The 20,007-nt window shown below is 51.4% G+C and overlaps 1 protein-coding gene across 4 annotated transcripts in view; it reads right to left on the reverse strand.

Moving 5' to 3' along the window:
* LOC133341875 (pre-B-cell leukemia transcription factor 1-like) overlaps positions 1–20,007 on the reverse strand; it is an 801,687-nt gene that overhangs the window by 746,736 nt on the left and 34,944 nt on the right. For all 4 annotated transcript variants that reach the window (XR_009755069.1, XM_061550676.1, XM_061550677.1 and 1 more), the window contains one exon: positions 19,021–19,094. Coding sequence is in view for 3 of the 4 variants with exons in the window: in XM_061550676.1 (XP_061406660.1) it covers positions 19,021–19,094 (74 nt within the window). In the remaining variant the exon portion in view is untranslated. The remainder of the gene's footprint in view (positions 1–19,020; positions 19,095–20,007) is intronic.

Below are 20,007 nucleotides of genomic sequence, written 5' to 3' on the forward strand. Positions count from 1 at the left end.
GTTTGCGGGACTTATAAAAAAACGAAAGTCATTTACCCCTACGAGTGAATTAAATGTCTTGTGAAATACTGAGTAAATTAATCAGCCAAAGGTGCTGTGCAAGATTCCTTTCAAAGGAGTCTCAGGACTCCGTGAAAGATGTATTTATCTCGCAGTAGATTGATGTTGCTGATCATCATCATGATCACACATTAAAATCCTCCGAGCGTTCACCTGCTTAAAAGAGCATTGGTGGCTTGCTCATCTTCACGGGTGGTCCTGATCCAGTGGCGGAAATTCCACATTCCTATGGTGGGACAAAGTTTGTCCGTAGCATGACCTTGCACACAAGTGGTACTCAAGTTATTAACCGCGACGGGCGGAGTCTGTCAGGTGGCCCAACTCAAATCTTGGTTTGGAGGCAAATGCACCTCATCATCTACTTGGGATGGATAAGTTAGTACGACTTTGTGAGAAACTAACGGTCGATTTGCTTCGGAGAGCCTGAGCCCTGCCCCGAGGAACGTGGAGTTTCCACCGCTCGACTCGTGGCGACCGATCGAGACAATCGAGCAAATCGGATTACGCTGCTTAGAAAGCAGCGAATACGGGATTAGGTCACGATGGGACGCAAAACCAGCGAGTACTCGGGGAACTGATAACGTCGCGCGAGTCACCGCCGCGTGTCGCACCACGCGGGAAGAAGACAGTGGGACAGCAAAAGAGAGGAAGAGACGGGGGAGGAGACGGAAGGACACTCGTGTGAACTTGAAGTTTTAAATCAAATGCCGGGATGGCAGGGGTCAAATCCCCCCAGCTTCGAGTCAGCATGCGAAATGAGTTCCTTTGTAGCACTCTGATTTATTTTTCTCCCCCCCCCCCCACTACCACCCTTTGACTCCCCGCGGAGTCTCCGATCGGCTCTCTCTGGCTCTCTGGAGAGCCGCGATGTGGAGTGAGGAGAGAGAGGGAAGTGAGGAGAGAGAGGGGAGTGAGGAGAGGGGGGGGGGAGTGAGGAGAGAGAGGAAAGGAGACATGAGGGTGATCCCGACTGTGCTCTGCTGAGTGCGAAGCGAATGTTTTTATCTCTCAGATTGAGACGCATTTTTTGTTATTCTATATTTGAAATGCGTCCCTTCTCTGCTCAGAGGTGCGAGAACATATTGCCGTAGTAGTTCCCGAGCCGAGAATAACAAACAATTAACGTAATTTGTACAACGCGTTTCTGCTGGCGTCGATTGTGTCGCCACAACAACTTACAGCCAGTCCACTGCTGGTTGATGCCACCCCACCCCCTCCCACCAGTCATAGGGGATGTTTGACCATACTTCACTCTGCTGGTCAGTGCAGGTTGGTGAAGGGCCAATTGAGACATCGTTCGACACTGATATCAGCCGTGTTCATAGCCGACTGGCGGGTAGGGGATGTTAATTGATAAATCGTTACGTTGACAGGATCATAAACACAGCCAAACCGAGTTAATTGCCACACGCTTTCTCCCAAATTCTCTCGATCGCATGCCATCCCCGGTAGGCAGCTCACGCCGGTCCGACGGTTCGATTCCCCCAGCGACGTGGCGATTGGTGACGCGGTGCCATCCGTGAACGGAGCGAGCCGTGCCGGTAGCGCTGCGGACAAAACGCCGGTGGCCCACACGTTGGCATCCGACTGCGATGGGGCGAACCATCGCGCGTCACCGGCAGAGCTCAAGTTGACGCGCTTCCCTTTTTGTTGTCGTCGTTGTTGTCAACGAAAACCCGCGGTGAATGTGCGTCAATGGACGCGAATAAGAGCCTCGGGCGCGAGCGGGTTTTTGCGACGGTGCAACGTTGAGGTGGAGGTGCAAAGACAAAGACCCCCCCGTGTAGCCTTAACAGACTGTTGGGACAAGTGCTGTTAGCGAGCAGCACCTATGAAGGCCGGCACGGCACACGGAGGGGTGGGTGGCCAACACAACGCCCGGCCGGCTTTGTCTCCCCAGTGGCGATGTTTACACATCGCACCGGGTACTCATTTGAGGCTGAGTCGACCTAGGGGAGGCCCAGGACCGGTTCAGATAATCGTCACCGGTGTTCGCGGTGAGCGGGAATCGAACCCGGCTCGCCAGGTTCGTAGCGCAGCGCACCGACCGCTCCACTACCGTTGAGGTGGAGGTGCACACGCACCGCACACGCACGTGACCCTTGGTGCAAAACGAGCGTCACAGCGGTGCCCCCCCCCCCCCCACATCTCCGACAGAAGCTAGTCACGGTCCTCTCTCCCCCTCTCGCCAAGAACCAAACGCAGAATTCAACAAAACCTACCAATTAGGCCATCTATATACATATGGATATATATAATCCCACCATAAAACCAACTTCACATGCCAACACGCCTTTACAAAACGCCCTCCAGATTGAGAGCTAATGAAAGCTGGGACTCGCTAAGGCCGTTATTGGAGAGGCCGTTCCGACGGCTTTGAAACAATTGCTTTAAATAAACAATTGCCATCGTTTGCATGATTTCTTCCGCGGGAGTGCTTTCCGACACGCGCGGTCCCGGCAGCTTGTCTCGCCCAAGCGACTAATGCAGAACCTAATAGTTTGTTCCACTCTTGGTTGCGCCACGACAAGGATTTCGCGCGCGTGGTTCATGAATATTCGGCCGCCGTAATGCAGGGGGGGTCTCACCGCACGCATCGCCGAGCAGAGCGAGTGGGCAGCGTTCGCTAATAACATGCATGGAGGGCTGGCTTATTAAACGTATTAAAGGGCGCAGGATATCGAGAGAAAAAACTCGAGAATAAAATATCGGGCTCGCTGCCGCCACCGCCGCAGCCTTTGCGAGTCATTACTACTAACTACTACTATTTTTTAAACTACAATATTTTTTATTGTAACAGGTAAGGCCCACTGAGCTATGTAGCTCTTTTTCAGAAGCGAGCTGGCCACAAATGATAGCTGAACGAAGTGGCTCATCACGTGGAAATGTATAGCAGCCAAATACTGTAAACGCACGTTTATAAATGTGGAGGGAAAAACTGGAGGACCCGGAGAAAAATCCACGCGATCACGGGGAGAGAGAGACACGAAAACTCCAAACATACAGCTACAGAGGCGCCAGGTTCGGGATCGAACCTCCCGTATACCAGGCGAGGTAGTTAACGTCTCGCCACCTTGGCGCCCCCATGCTCAAAGGGGCAATAAGAGGCGCCTGTATCTGTTTGTTTGGGCAGTGGTGGAAGATGCTACAGTCCTGTGAACCAGGCCGTAGTCTATCAATAGCGTGACCACCATTGACAAACGCCTTAAAAAAATAAATACGAGGCTTTTAAACGTCTCGTCCATTAGGTGGGTGCTATGTTTTTTTTTTAAGCTGGCCTCAAATGGTACCTGGCCCTACCGCAAAATCAATGCTGAGAGTTCGCAATGGGTCCCGGTAAGAGTCTGGCAAGTCGAGCGAGGACAATTGATCGCTCAAAAAAAGCCTGCTCGCCCGCGTCCCCGGGGGAGCCGGCGAGAATGAGAAATAAATTACTCGGCACGGACGGGAGAGGGTTGGTTGCGGCTTGTCTTGGAGGCAAGCCCGCAATGATGTGGAAATATTGGTCTTGTTTATCGGACGGAGGGAAGAAGTAAAACACCTGTGCGATTGTTAAAGTGGGGGGGGCAGAGGGGGAGGCTTTGCTTCAATGCGTCGTCAAGTTATTTTTTTTTGGGACGGATGAATTTTCAAGCGTATGAACCGCCGAGACAGCGAGGGCCCCTTATTTAGCCACGTAACGCCGACTGGCCAAAGCGCCCCAATTAGCCGCCAGGATCTGTTACCCATTCGCACAGCGTGGACACACACACGGGCGTGTGTGGTGGTGGTGTGGTCGGGACGTGCGTCTTTGGAAAAATCGCGGCAGGTATTTTTTTTTACCGAGCTAACCTAGGTGAAGCCCAAACCAGGTCGAGATGGCAGCGCAGACCGGGACACGAGCACACAAGCCTCTTAGAATTGTAATTCGGCGCTTGGAGCAACGGCGGTTCCATTTCGACGCCAAACGGACGCCAACAACGATGCTCAGCGTAACTTCGTACGGTTGTTAGCAAGAGCCCCTTTGCCAAAAGCACCTTCGGTCGACACAGTTGCTATCAGCGCCGCGTCCGTCTCAAATGGGGAACGGTAGCGCAGTGGTTAGCACTGCACTGCGCTACAAATCCAATGACGGTGGTGAATATTTGAACTGGGCCTCTCCAAGGGAGACCTGGCCTGCGGTGTGTAAACATCGACAGGGGCGGCCGGGCGCGGTGCTGGCAACCCCACACCGCCTTGTGCCCTCCGAGGCCTTCATTGGCACGACTTGTCAGACAGCGCTTGCCCGATCTCAAGTCGTTTGTTCGTCTCAGGTGCAGCGCGCTGCTGCCGGCACAGGTAATGCTGTGCGCGTGGGCTTCGGGGGCGCATGAACGCAGCCGGTGCTCGTTAGGGCTGTGGACGGGGGCAGCGGTGGGGGGAAGCGAGTCTCGGAGCCGATGCGGTGGGCGCAACAAAAGGCTCATCGTGTTGCCTGGTGGCTTAGCAACAGGCACAGTTTACACGATGAGAACTGGCGCACACACACACACCACACACACGGACAGACACGAGCACGCAAGCACACACGCCCACACAAGCGCGGACACACACACATACGAACACGTAAAAAAGACAAAGATCCCCCGTATAGCCTTAAATGCTCTTGACGCAAGTGCTGTTAGCGAGCACCTATGGAGGTCGGCAAGGCACACGAGGGGGTGGGTGGCCAGCAGCACGGCTCGGCCGCCTCTGTCTCCCCAGTGGCGATGTTTACACACCGCACCAGGTACTCATTTGAGGCCGAGTCGACCGAGGCGAGGCCAATTTCCGCGCCATACAAACACACGCGAGCACAGATATACACACACGTGAACACACCCACACACGCACACACATGAACACACACACAGGCGGGCTCATCGCCAGCATTCCCTTTCTCAGTGTCGCCGCTGTTCTCCGCTGCCATACGGCCAGCCCTGCCAACGTCCAGACAGCGTGCCACCCCTACCCCGCAGTGCCAACCACGCAGGACAAAGTCTTCGCTGGTGAAGCAAAAAAAAGTCCAGACCTAGAGGGGGGGGGGGGCCGGGGGGGGGGGGGGAGATGGGCAGCGTGGTTTTATTTCGGAGACGTTCAAAATAAGAGGCGTTTTTCTGTCCCACTCCTTCCCCGCTCCTCGTGTTTAGTTGTCGTGCGCAGTTGGGCACTCATTAAACGTGAACGCAGTCAACGAGGAGGAGAAGGAGGCGGGGTGGAGGCCCACACACATTCACAGATTCACACCACAACGACGATTTTCGTTGAACGCTTTGCTCCGTCGTGGTGGCGGCTCAGTTTACGAACGTCAAGGAAGAGATTCAGAAACCTGGGGCAGGAGAGGCAAGAACAACAACTGTTCCTTAGGAAATTAACCATCCTTTATGTAACCCCGCGCGAGCCAATTAAATGTTAGTCATAGTGCCTGGGAGCGTAGCGGGCAAGAGGTGGGGGGGGGTAGATGTGGAGTGAAGTTGCATTGAGTAAAGCTTTGACCCAAGCGAGCCGAGTTCAATTCCTGGCCATGGCTAACGTCGACGGCGAGTAATGTCCCACGCCAAACCCTGGGACTCGCAATTTGTTAAAAATTTACACCCGGGACCCAGAGGTTAGGCTCCAGCCCATCATCACTTTGAGGTCAACAAAGCGAGTACCGCTCCGTGTGGCGAGTTCAACAAGCGGCTGTTTCGAGGAAGAGACACTGGGGGCCCCTACCTACCTACCAACCACGTGGATGCGAAATTTCGTATACCACGAGCTCAGACCCACCTTCGGGGGGAGGGTTGCAGGCCATGCGTCTGAGTAAGGTGACAAATCCCGGACTTTTAAGAGAAAACTGCCGCGGTTGTTGTTTTGTTTTGTTTGTCGTGATGACGAAACGTGTCGTGGCAAAGCTTTGCAACGGCATCGATGGCCGAGCGTCTCATCGTGAACGGACAGAGCCGTGAGCGGAGTTGGTCTGATGCTCGTCTTATAGCAGCGGTGTCCGTTTCCACCTTTGTATGGCCGGGACCGGGCCTCTACGTAAGACACGCACACACAAGTCTACGTAACACACACACACGTCTACGTAACATACACACACAAGTCTACGTAACACACACACAAGTCTACGTGAGACACACACACAAGGAACACAAGGTAAGCGATGAAATGGAAGTGAAACACAAATTAGTCCAGCAAATCCCAAACGAGGACATCCTCGCCGTAGCGGTAGCAGGGAGCGTGAAGACGCCCATGCAGAACTGGTTTGGTAAGGGCTGGGGAAGTCGCGGACGATGGGGGGCGATTGGGAGGGGGGGCAACAGGGGAGGGGGGAACGGAGGGGGGGGCACGGCGGCGTCGTGACTTGGGCCGAGATTCGGAGTGAACGGGGGGGGGCGTGAGCGCCACGAGGTAGACAGAACGAGACGGCTGGGACAGCCCTCGGGGAGGGGGCGGGGAGGGAGGAGGAGGAGGGGGGAGTGATCCCACGCACCGCGCTCATACGGACATCACCGCGTGTGAAGGCAGTGGCAGCAGAGAAACTGGTTGGAAATTCCACATTCCCATGGCAGCGACCGGGCACAGGCGCTGTTGACCGCACCGTCCAAGTGTCGCTCTCCCAGAGGGTCAGGAAGTTGGAAAGTGACGACGCTGCCGATGCGGATATCGCCGATGAACATGCGACGATTTCACAACGCTGATATTGGGTGACGGATGGTTGAGATCAATGAATGAGACGCCAATGACCGAAATCTCGTGATGATGACGTTGATGGATGATGATGATGATCGTCGATTAAATCACTGGGATTTAAACTCATCCCTTTCCCTCTTAAGAGCTCTGCATTCCAAAGACAACGATCACCCCCCACCCCCACCGTATAAACTTAACAGGCTGTTGGAGCGAAGCGCTGTTAGCGAGCACCACCTACTCCGGCCGGCATGGCACACGTAACAATAGCAAGGAGAGCAACGGCACCCGGCCACCTTTGTCTCCCCAGTGGTGATGTTTGCACACCGCGCTTTGGTGCCCATTTAAGGCAAAGGCGACCACACACACGCACGCGCGCACACACGGTGATTTACAGCGAGAGAAGATCACACGGTCTCATTGCGTGCAACACACGAAATGTTCAGGCTTCTGCATCTTGTTTAGAGAAGCGACAGAAGAGACACGGGGAGAGAGAAAGAGAGAGAGGAACCGCACGCATTCCCTGGGCGGTCTTGGCAAATATTATGATGCTCCAAAGCCCCCCACTAATCCACTTTGGATTAGTTCTGGCCAAACAAAACAAACACGAGGCAGGGAGGAGGAGGGAATAAACACCGCACACTCGCAAACGCGGCGAGCACGTAGCGCGCGCACACCACACACGTGTCTCGCCGCACAAGTGGCAACTTTTGACCCCAAAGCACCTCCACAAACCCTCCCCCACCGCTACTCACCCATGCACCATCCCCTCCCCCACCACTCCCACCACCCCCATCCGCACGGACAGCACATCCACCCCCGCCCTTCCATCCCAGCAGGCCCCATCACCGCCTCCCACCACCCCCACCTCTTGCTTTATCCCAAGAGGGCATGGGTCAACGCATCCGCTGCAGAGCCAAAGGAGCCTCAAGTCGCAGACATTAGCTCGTTCACGAGAGCGAGAGAGTCAGTGAGTGAGCCAGTGAGTGAGTGAGCCAGTGAGTGAATGAGCGAGGGAGTGAATGAGCCAGTGAGTAAGTGAGTGAGCGAGAGAGTGAATGAGCGAGAGAGCTAGTGAGTGAGCCAGTGAGTGAATGAGCGAGAGAGTGAATGAGCGAGAGAGTGAATGAGCCAGTGAGTAAGTGAGCGAGCGAGTGTGTGAGCAAGAGAGAGAGAGAGAGAGAAAAAGAGCCAGCAGGAGTCTGAGCTTATTCATCCCGGCTAACACAAAGATGCTTCTTCGGGATGCTTTGGATTTAAGATTTTTGGTTTGATCTATATGGTTGGGCAAAGTGTGGGTACTCGCACATCTCCCAAGCTGTACGGACAGCGTAGAGGAGTTGGCTGTCTAGAGGTCTCTCTAGCGGAGGACCTTCTGCCAGAAGTGGAGTGAGTGAGAAATTCTGCAGGGCTGCACCTTTACCTTTAAAACTTTCACTTGGTTGCAGGAGGCCGAGACTCTGTGTTTTAGAGTGAGTTGTAAGTAACTTGTGTCTAAAAATAAAACGGAGAATGGATTTTAGGAATTGGTGGTGTGAGGTTCAGTTCTTGGGTGAACTGGTTTCAAAATATAATCGGCTTCGAGGACTTGATAACAGGAGGGCGGGTTTCGGGCCCCAGTAATTTTGAGATTCGATGCGTGAAGAGCCAAAAACAGCAGATTTGACAACGGTCAGCCTCGTCGCACTCCCAACTCGAGAGAGAAAAAACAAAGACTTTGTTTGCAGAATCAGCGTCTTGAGATTCTATTCCAGCCGAACAGAAGAACGGCTCTGGGAGAAATTACCAGGAACTGTTTTTTTTTTAAGGACAATTTTGCAAATCGTGGTAAGGTTAAATGACGCTTGCAGGATTTTTGTTTTTTATTTAACCATTCGTCTCCCCCCTGTCTGTCGGATGGGAAAGGGAGACAGAAAAAAAGGCAGAGGCGGCAGCAGCAGCAGCAACGGTGTGGACGCTGCACCCTGCGGGATTTATAAAATGCAGAAATAACTTGAGATGGCAGGTGGGGGAAATATATCATACTGTATTTATTTCACTATTACGCTTGAAACGTGTAAAGACATCGCACTTTGGACAGACACTTCAAGCACTGTGAGTGCCGGACACACTTCACCTCGCGGAGATCTGCAGGGACATTGAAACGTAAAAAAACGGCTCATTTCTGATTGGATAGAGTGGCCATTCTCGGCCTCCCCGTTGGGTCTCCATTGCCACGGCCAGAAACTCAGTCTCCCACAGCCAAGGGTTTTCCAGATTCGTTAATGCAGCCAATTATATAGTACGTGTGTGCGTGTGTGTGTGTTAGGTCATGATTGGTCAATGACAGGACTTGTCCCAATCGATTGCTGAAGGCTACACGGGGGATCTTTGTCTTTTTTATAGTAAGGCTGTAATGATGCATCATTTCATCGATTGTTCTCTATGCTCACGATACACACGATTTAAATAGTGCGAGTACGATTATTTGTTTCATATTACCCCAATTGCACCAACTATCATGTTGCCATTTTATTTTATTGCGATGTTAAGTTGATTATGTAAAAAAAATCGAAAGCCCTCAATGCAAGGCGTCATGAATTATCCCATTAGGGTTATTCAAATTCGCTACCATGTATTTTGTCCGAACCTAACAGTGATTGTCTTGTAGATAAACTGGACCCTGCCATGATACTATGGAATTTGCACCAATGCCTTATGGCTGCCAGTATATTATGAATCCCACCCAATGGAAGTAAAACACGGAGATAATTACTTTCTGACTTTATTTGGAGTTCGCGTGCTCTCTCTCTCTCTGTGGTCGCATGGATTCTTCTCCGGGTTCCTCCGGTTTTGCCCTCCACGTTGAGAAACATGAGTTGAGATCATATGGCAGTGACTAACATTCCCACGTGCAATGATGGTGATGATACAAGCCACTTTAATGCGCTATCACGTGTCACTAGATCGTACTTGTAAAATACGACAGTTTAGAGTTTCGTTTACTGGACTATTATAGATTTCCTTGTGAAATCTTCAATGCCTTGCGAACAACAAGAGTTCTCAAGTTGCTGAAGAAGCTCCCAGGAGGGCACAGAACGAAATGTTGAACATCGTGCCCAACAACAATTACAACTAAACAACATTTTTATTTTTTTACCAGGTAAGGCGGCACTGAGCTGTAGAGCTCTTTTTCAGAAGCGACCCGCCCAACGAAGTGGCTCATCATCATCATCACGTGGACTTTTTTTTTGCTATAGCAGCAGTCGAATACCCTAAACGCGCGACGTTGATTCTAAACGTGGAGAGTGGAAAAACACAACCAGAGGACCCGGAGTAAAATCCACACGACCACGGGTTAGAGAGAGAGACACAGACAGACACTCCAAATATACAGAGCTAGGGTACAACCCGTAAACATGTCGTCGTGGTCACAGAGAGACAGGGAGGGAGTGGAGACTCCCTTCACCCACTCTCTCCCTCGCCTCTCTCTTCCACTCTCTCTTCCCAACAACAACGAAGTTGGCCGCTGCCAAATCTGGTGCTGGGTTTGTTAGGGGGGGGGCAGGGGGTGGTAGTGGCGGGAGGAAAGGGTGGGCGGGTGGCTGGGAGGGGGCAGCTACAGGTCAAATTCTCGAGCGGCTACATAAGCAGCTTTAAATTTAGCGCAGGAGTTTGGCTGCAACGTTGGAGAGGACACGAGGAGGCTCGCTCTCTCTCTCTCTTTCCCTCGCCGTGGTGTAGCCCGGGGCCCCTGCAGGGGGGCACTTTAATGAGGGGCTGCCCTGAGGAGGGAGGGAGAGGCCAGACTTTAGGGGCCACAAACGGTTTCTGCAATTATCACATTTCCCTCGCCCCCCACCACCACCACCACCACCCCAGCCTCGTGGATCATGGGAGAGACCAGGCTGCCCCCCCCCCCACTCCGGCTAGGGGGCAGGAGGAGAGGGGGCAGGAGGAGGAGGAGCGGCGGTGGCAGCGCACGGATTCGGGTCACGGGGGTCGCCAAGGGTCAAAACCCCGGCCGGAATTGACTCGGACGGCAAAAGATCGTCGCCGCCGCAACGTCGTGAACGTTTGAAATCGCCGTCGCCACCGTCCTCTTTACCATCTTCATCATCATCATCACCACCATCTCCTCCTTGGTCACCATCACTTTAATCATCATCATCACGTTAATCGTCATCAATTTAATCATCATGTCCTCCATAGTCATCATCATCAGTGCCACTATCACCGCCATTATTTCTTCAATCGTAAACATCACCACCACCACCATTATCATCACTCGCATCATCTTCACCGTCATCACCATCATCATGCCTCTAGGGTCGATAAAACAGCTACCGACTGTTGAGGCTACACCACTTGGTGGAAGATCGATCAGTGGTGGTTGCTCCCATGGATATCATGTTACCCGTCATAGGAATGTGGAATTTCCCCCACTGTAACGTAACCGTGGTATACACACACACACAGAATATTTTAGGCGCGCAGCACTAGCGTAGCACACGGAGCGCAAACAGCGCCCGCGTTCTAAGGGGTATTCTACAGTACGCACACAGTATCGTACTGAAATGTCCCCACAGTCAAAATAGCACAAGCCTATAAATACAACACAGCCACTGCCGTACAAACGATAACCCTAACCCCACGACCACAAGTCGGCATCATCAGTCATCACCCCGTTACTCCTCCAGCCACCGATGGCTTTTATGTTTCGCAGCAAAATATTGACATAACGTCGTCGATATAATGACACACAGACTGAGCTCACTTGCGAGTGGCCAAGTGACTGTCGCTCTGCGATTTCCGTTTAAAGCGAATGCCTCCGCGTCTGTCCGCGAACACACACACAGACACACACCGCCCACATGCACGCTCGCGGTTTTATGGCCCAGTCCACCTAGGGGAAGGCCTTTCACGCGGAGAAGACGATTGCGCAGAGGGTTGTGGACTTCAGAGCGCATTGATCCGCGCGTGCACTCTGGACATGTGTGAAAAAAAGAGCTTCCTAGTTTATCAGATTCCTTCTGCAGTCGAGATAAAGATTCTAATTCTGTATCGAGTGAACTCTCTCCGCGCGTCTCTCGCTCGCTCTCTCTCCAGTGAATCAGCCATTCTTTATCCACTGCTTGATCATCCGCAACCCACCCTTGCCATATGGCGCCGTTTGCTCATTGTGTGCCGTTTGTTTGGTATTAATTGATTTGTAATTTCGATATAATTAGCATACGCAGCATGACGCAAAAAAGTGTGTTTCAGTTGATCCGAGTTAAGACACAGAAAATAAATTGTGAACCAGGAATCTCATTTCATGAACAATGCCCAGATTTGGTAAGAGGGATGTAGCAGGAAAAAAATGCATTAGAGTTGGAAGGGAAATATTTGCATAATTCAGCAAAAGGTATTGCAATATTCTGAGAGAAAATCTGTCTAACAAACCCTGAATAGTGTTTAAGATTCAAAACTGCAAATGATAGAGCGATAATTATTAAAAAAAGAGGTGTGGGTGTTTCCTATTCTCCAACGAGCACTGGGTTGTCCTGATCTCTGTATAGGTTAGAAATTCCACATTCCAATGGCAAGGATCAGTCCATGAAATTAGTTCGTCCGTAAATCGCGTTCAAATGTACAGCGAATTCTGAAATCGCAGCCGGGTGTCAACTCAGTCCATCATCCTCTGTGGTCGATTAAATACATACCGCTTTATTGGAAGTGAACAGTGGCCCTATTATAGACGTCATGATCCCTGCCATGAAAATGTGGAATTTCCAGCACTGCTTCAGGGCCGCCAATTGAGATGACGCTCGCTAAAGCAAGTAGACACCGACGTTATCGTTATACAAGTGCAAATTATTATTATTCTCCATCAACACCCACCGTACAGTGTGCGTTCTGTCAAGTTGCATTGCAATACCTGTTAGGCCAAACCACCGCGAGGGCCAAACTGCCCACGGGGTAATACGTGGCATATTTATGACAGCTGTCGTTATACACACATTTGCGATATTCTGACGAGACCCGTGAGGGTCAGAGTGCTCGTGTGCTTGCGGTTTGCCATTCCGATCCAAACGCCAAACGCAATTTCTGAAGCGCACGGACACGCGCGGGTAATTTTGACGGTACTTCCTTTTTTTCCCACGCGCACGCGCAGATTTTTGCTTGAGCCGTGGCCGAGCAAGCCGACATTGCTAAAAGTCTCCAGGTGCGCGGCTGGGCGGGCGGGCGCGTCCCTCCACCGCTCCGGACGGACGAAAATACCAGACGAGCCACTCCGCTGGTAATTACTTGGGTGACCGGCCAAAAGGGTTGCTTTTTTTTTGTCCGTCAACCGATACACACATGACAGGGTTATTTATAAACAGAGATGCCTGCGCACTCTGCGAATACAGTAGAGTGGAGGAGAGAGAGACACCCATCGATTCACGACTCTTGTCCACGCGACGGTTATTTACGGTATTCGGCTAAATGTGATCGTCGCACAAACAATAAATGGCAGATCAAACGACGTGCATGTTTTATGCGCAAGATTAACGCCGCTCATGATAATTCGAATACATTATTTACGTTATTATTCACGCGTTGAATCAAGTTTTTTTTTATATAAACGTGTCTGTAAAAGACACAATAACTGTTTCAAACACAGAACAGAGACTTTCAAGGTGCCCAATCTGCACAGGGCTATCTCCTGTCGTTCAGAATTCATCTTCCGTAGGGCGGTGTTAACGCACACTGGGCTCCGAGAGTGGAACGCGCATGAAACATTACAATTATTGTTACTATTGCCCAAGGTGCCCAGGTTTTTGTCGTTGTCGGTTGTGCTTTTGCACCGGTTGCCAATGCAGCGTCACAAACCAAACGTGTTGTAATTAAAGATAACTTTTGCTAAACGATCCCACCTTCCCTTGCATACTGTGCGCAACGCGACCGCCGTCAACATGTGCGTTCTTTACAAACGCTTAGGCGATATAGTTGGCGATATAGTAATAATAATAAGCAGCGAGTACGCAACGACAAGGCGCACCGATCATCTTGTCAAACAATTAAACCGCAAACGGCAATTGCCGGCACATTGTTCACTTCGCGAGGGGAGCCTCGTTCTGATTGTCGCGTCGCGTTGATGTGCACGCTCGTACACACACACACACGCGGTTGGACACACCAGTGCATCTTCACACAAATTAGGCGCCGGCTATCCCCCCGTACAGCCTTCACAATCTGTAGGAGCAAGTGCTGTTAACGAGCCCCTATGAAGGCCGGCATGGCACATGAAGGGGTGGGTGGCCAGCCTTCGTCTCCCCAGTGCCGAAATTTACACACTGGCTGAGTCGACCTAGGGGAGGCCCAGAACCGGTTCAGATAATCGTAACTGCTGTTGGCCTTGAGTGGGAATCGAACCCGGGTCGACGGGTTCGTAGCGGAGCGTGTTAACCGCTGCGCCACCACCACACATGCGCACGCGCGCACACACACACACATCCACTATGAAACCACACACATGCACGCACAAACATTAAAATAAAACATGCGACTGCATAACAAAGATGGACGAAATCCAGCAGTGAGATGGGTCGGCTCTCAATGATAACCATCGTTCAAATGCAGTCGTGTACATTTCTTTGGCGGTTAACAATTAAAAAAGGCTCACGCCACATTTCTACAGAGTCGTCTGGCCGTTAAATCCCAGGGAACAGGCAATAGGCCCCTGCCATGGAAATATAGAATGTCCAGCGCCAGCTTAAGGGTCCGAGCAATGAAAGACGAGCGACGAACCTTTGCAGCTCGTTTCAAGTGGAAACAGGCTACGGCGCGGCTTGATTTGACTCGATGCCGCCGTTCGTGCGTGCGCGTGTGCGTGCGATCCACGATGCCATCGTTAATCAGCCAGGAGTCCTCGTTCCTGTATCGCACCGTGACGTGTGGCCGGCGGCGGCGGCCACACGTCACGGTGCGATGTTTACTGCCCCCGATATGAGCGCGGGGACTAATGTATTTACGCGCGCCCGTGCATTACACAAAACTGTTTTTACGCGTAAACAAATTACGCGGCGAGGTGCTTCAGCGGAGGAAAATGCCCCCGCAGTGTTGTGGATACGTCCCGTGATATACGGTTCATCGACTACGGGGTAGTTTGTTCCAGCTCCGATGTAAAGATTTTAAAATTGCTACAAAACCTCAGCGTAAAGCGAGCGAGCGCGTGTCTGTGCCGAGCAATTGCACGGGCACGCACGTGTTGCTTCCCTTGCAGAAGAGGGTAATGAGTCTGGGCGAGCATTTTTGAGGACGTCTCCCAACGCTCCCGTGGAACACATGCGGACAAACTCATCTCCGTCAGCTACCCTGAGCCAGCGTTGACAATTGGCACGTTCCCACAAGGAAGGCCTGTACGTCCGTAGGACGATGCAATTTGTGACTGTCCACAGAGTGGTACTTTATTTTTATATCACCGCAGAGAGATGATGGGCCCAGGTTAAAACCCGACCAGGTTTTTGTATTCGCTCTAACCACAGCCTGGCTCAGTCGGGCGGCTGTGGGGCAAGCAGCGTGATGCACGTTAGCGTGGGAATGTACAGTAATTCTGTAAATAATTTACACATTTCTTAGGTCTTACGTTGACAGATTTGTACACTTTACAATTTGTCGGGTTAAAAATGAATGTGAATATTGAGGCATTAAGCCAGAAGGGCTTAACTGTGACTCTGTATGATTGATATAGACACACCCATATTGAAACACTCCCAATAATATACATGAAGCACACACACAAAGACAAAGCTCCCCGTGTATCCTTAAACAGACTGTCAGGTCAAGTGCTGTTAGCGAGCACCTATTGAGGCTGACTCGGCACACGAGGGGGTGGGTGGCCAACGCCATTCCCGGTAGCCTTTGTCTCTCCAGGTGCTGATGTTTACACACCACACAAGGTACTCAATTAAGGCTGAGTTGACCTAGGGGAGGTCCGGGACCGGTTCAGATATTTTTGTCGCCGTGAGCGGGAATCAAACTCAGGTTGCCGGGCTCGTCGGCACCCTCCCCACCCCCCCCACATGTAGCACCTCCGATTAGCACGGTTGACTACGTACGGTGCGAAAGAAGTTCAACATGCATACACACATAGTACACACGCAGGCACGCAGACACACATCTATAAAACACAAATTGCGACCATGTTTTCAGATTCACGCGGCGGTGTCAAAACACACATAACAACAACAACAACGGGGCGGTGCGGTAACGATTCACCCACAGCGCAAACCAGAGGCGTCCGTATTGACCGTCGAGGAAAATACATTTTGTGCCTCAGAAGGACACGTCGCTGGCCGGAGGCGACGGCGACGACGACGACAACGACAACGACGGCGGTGGCCGACGGGGTGGAGACTGGCGACGGAATGGCAGCCGAAGGATGGGAGCCGCGCGCGAGCAAAACCGGCGCGGATGGATGGGGCGACGATGACGTTACGTGACGAGCCGGAGGGGCCCGTGCACGGCGAGGCCGCGTAAGGGATGGCGGCAAGTGGCGCGGTGAAGACTTCATCCGCCGGTGCGGGGATTTGGTCGCGGCTGTCTTTTTTTTGTTGGCGACCGTGAACGGTTTATATTTTACAACGGGTTCGAAATGAGACGCGAGTAATGAAGGCGTCAAGGGCGACCCGGGATGACAGATACATTTTATTGTGCTGGGGAGATCTTCATACAGCAGTGGATTGAGAATGGCTGTGTGTGTGTACGCACATCATGTTATACATTACACACACACACACACTCGTATGCGCACGAACACATTATGCAGACACAAACGGATGCAGCTCGCTTATATGCAGAAATATAAATATATAACATAGACACTGTGTGGGTTTTGAAACATGATAGGACATTTACCAGAATGTTGTTTGCTAATTCTATACAGGGGACAGTGTGTGCAGCTTAATAATGGTGCCACATCTAATAGATGTGGATTTATGCTTGAGTAAATGCGTGCCTTCTGCACGTGATAGGACCTCGAAATTAATGCAAATGAGCGGTGGGTTTCAAACGACGCGGCTTAGGAAATCTTGCCGCGTATCGCATTGCCGTGTCGCGGTACCATCGCGCGATCACGCCATCGCGTACCCGCGCCATCGCGTACCCGCGCCATCGCGTACCCGCGCCATCGCGTACCCGCGCCATCGCGTACCCGCGCCATCGCGTACCCGCGCCATCGCGTACCCGCGCCATCGCGTACCCGCGCCATCGCGCGATCACGCCATCGCGTACCCGCGCCATCGCGTACCCGCGCCATCGCGTACCCGCGCCATCGCGTACCCGCGCCATCGCGTACCCGCGCCATCGCGTACCCGCACCATCGCGTACCCACGCGCCGGGGCCAATGCTGGTCAACTTACGGCTGACGTAGAATGTGTTTGCATGTCGGTGGCAAAATATACCCGCAAGTTAATCTCTCTGTTATTGTGTTATAGTCGTTTATATTCATATATCGGAGGTATTGTTTTGCGTGCAGTTTAAATCTGTGCGTGTGTTTGTGTGTATTGCATGGTTTCATAATTGATTTGCGGGTCCGATCGCACGAGTAAACAGTGTGTGTCGTACACCCTCCACCACCCAACCACGGGCAATTTATTAAAATCGGCTGTGTTGGGGTGGAGCAGGGTGTACGACACACATTTGACTCCCGCGATCTGACCAAAAAAAAACCCAATTATGAATCATAATACCGGTCGCGAAAGCTTACGTTGTTAAATTTAACGCAAGGGTTCCTGTTACAGCTGTTACTGCAACATCGAGCAGCTTACACGCAAATGCAACGCCGGATAAGGGAGGCGATGAAGCCTGCCTGTGGCCCGACATCGAAGGAGGGGACCTTCGACAAAGGGTGACTGCTTAGATAAAGTGCCGTGGATTAGCTATCATATTACAGGTGTTTGAAATTGTTACATCCGTACGTTAACGGATTACAAAAAAAAAGTGCATATGGAGGAGGAAAAAAAATTATATTCAGAAAAATCTTGACAACATTGAGAGAGAAGAATTCCTGAGAAGCTCGTGAAATATTAAAGATATGCAAATATCTGGTGTAAAATCAGAGTAAATCCAGAGAAATCTGGTGTAAAATCAGAGTAAATCCAGAAATATCTGGTGTAAAATGAGAAAAAATGCAGAGAAATCTTGTGCAAAAATTATAAAAAAAAATGTTTCTAATAAATCTGGAGAAAACTCGTACTCACTGGACCGGGCTCCCGGCGCCTTTCCGATTTCTCCAGTTAAGGAATAACTTGTGGGGAAAGTGACTGAGTCAAGCGGAGATGAAGCGACGTGAGCTGTGAGCGAGTGAGATAAAAAGTTTCTCTGGGTGGGGATTAAAAGCCTTGGGACATCGATGATGATGATGGTGGTGGACCAAGTGCGTTGCACTTCAAGGGGACCATGTTGAGAAATGACACAGCTTCATCAAGGGCATCCGTCGCTCTGTCACACCACAGACTTTTCCATCACTCTGTGTATGTTTGCGTATACACGTTAAGCAATGTTATTTTTTTAAAGCTGTATAAACAAATTGATAGCAGAATATAGTGAAAGTGTGCTGGCTGAAAATGTAACTACTTTTGTCAATAACAAATGTGGTGCCGTATATTTAAAAACGCACAAGTAATATGCTAATGTTTTTATTATACGCGTGTTTTATTGCAATGTTTTTGTTTAATGATGACAGTGGTAAAATGTTCAGCCCTCTCTTCCCGCACCGCTGCCCACAGTCCCGAAAATGTATTTAGCAATGATATATAATGTTATACTATCATACGTTAACACATGCGCACACCGCAAATGTAAATATAATGAATATCGCTGGGAATGGTACAAGCTAAAAGGAGGTTGGGAGCACAATCTCGTGTGAATGATACGAAGGCCGGCACGGCACACGAGGGGGTGGGTGGCCAACACCACGCCCGGCCGCCTTTGTCTCCCCAGTGGCGATGTTTTTACACACCACACCAGGTACTCATTTGAGGCCGAGTAGACCTCGGGGAGGCCCAGGACCGGTTCAGATAATCGTCACCGGTGTTGGCCGTGAGCGGGAATCGAACTCGGGTCGCCAGGTTCGTAGCGCAGCGTAGCGCTAACCGCTACACTACCGCTCCCCATTATATTTACATACACACATACCACACATTCACACACACACATACACTCAGCCGTCAAGACAGCGCACGCGCACGGCAATCGCATCAATCATCTGGTACACATAATTTAGACACACACGCACGCACGCACACTCGCAAGCCGTACCGCTAAGTGAGCCGGACTTACCTGTCTTTTCTTTAATTTCGCACAGCACGCTGAACAACGCGGGCTTCATCCGATGGCAGTTGAGCGCGTGTTTTCTGCAATCGGCACAAACAACCGCGGTCAAAGACGAGTCACGGTCGTGCGACTGGCCATGCAACCCAAACTACGGACCGTACACAGTAAGCCTAAAGGCGGCACGCAGAGAGATACGTAGAGATTCATAGAGACACATGACAAACCAGTGTGCGACTGTGGCCATGCCATCTTCTTCTTCTCCGTATGGCTGAGGAAGCAGTTCGAGGTTAGCGATCCATTGAACGGTTTCAGGCGACGCAGAGAGAGAGCGGTCGCGATGCCACCGGGAATGGATCTCTCAGGGCCAGGAGTTCGGTACGCGAGGCGATCGCCTGACTTGGGTGGTGGCCACGATCACAGTTTGGGCTGCTCCCTCACGCTGCACTTGCAGAGCAAGTGACCAACACATCTTCTCGAGGCCTGTCCTCGAGCGGTCGAGGGTTGTCCAAGTTTACAGTGGCCATGAAACCCAAGGCTATAGATTGTATAGTAAACCCACTCTAGTCTGTGCTGCTTCAATGGAGGAGGAAGAATAACAAACCTACACGAATGCTCTCTCTCTCGCTCCTGAAGCCCCCTCTCGTCATGGCTAGCAGACCTCGACATTGGCATTTTAGCTGCTGAACGTATCGCTGCTGCCATCATACGCGAGGATGGAACAGTTGACAGCATTATCCCCCACGCATCACATTGCACACCAGCGCAGCTTATCGAGGAGTGTGCGGGCAGTGCAACTCCACGGTGCCCGTCGGGGGGGCCGGAGGGGCACAGGCGCCGGGCTACGGAGAGGGGGAAAAATATAAAGGAGGGGCAACATTTTATATCCGAATATGCTGCGAGGCGGAAATAAAGGGCGGTGCAGCATTTACCGGCAGTGGACAGCCTCAAAGTCGAAGTGATTTTCTGCTCAAATAAAACTTTTAGTTTGAACCC

The sequence above is a fragment of the Lethenteron reissneri genome, chromosome 12, assembly GCF_015708825.2.
Source record: "Lethenteron reissneri isolate LAM-NWPU_2019-01 chromosome 12, ASM1570882v1, whole genome shotgun sequence".
Lineage (NCBI taxonomy): Eukaryota > Metazoa > Chordata > Hyperoartia > Petromyzontiformes > Petromyzontidae > Lethenteron > Lethenteron reissneri.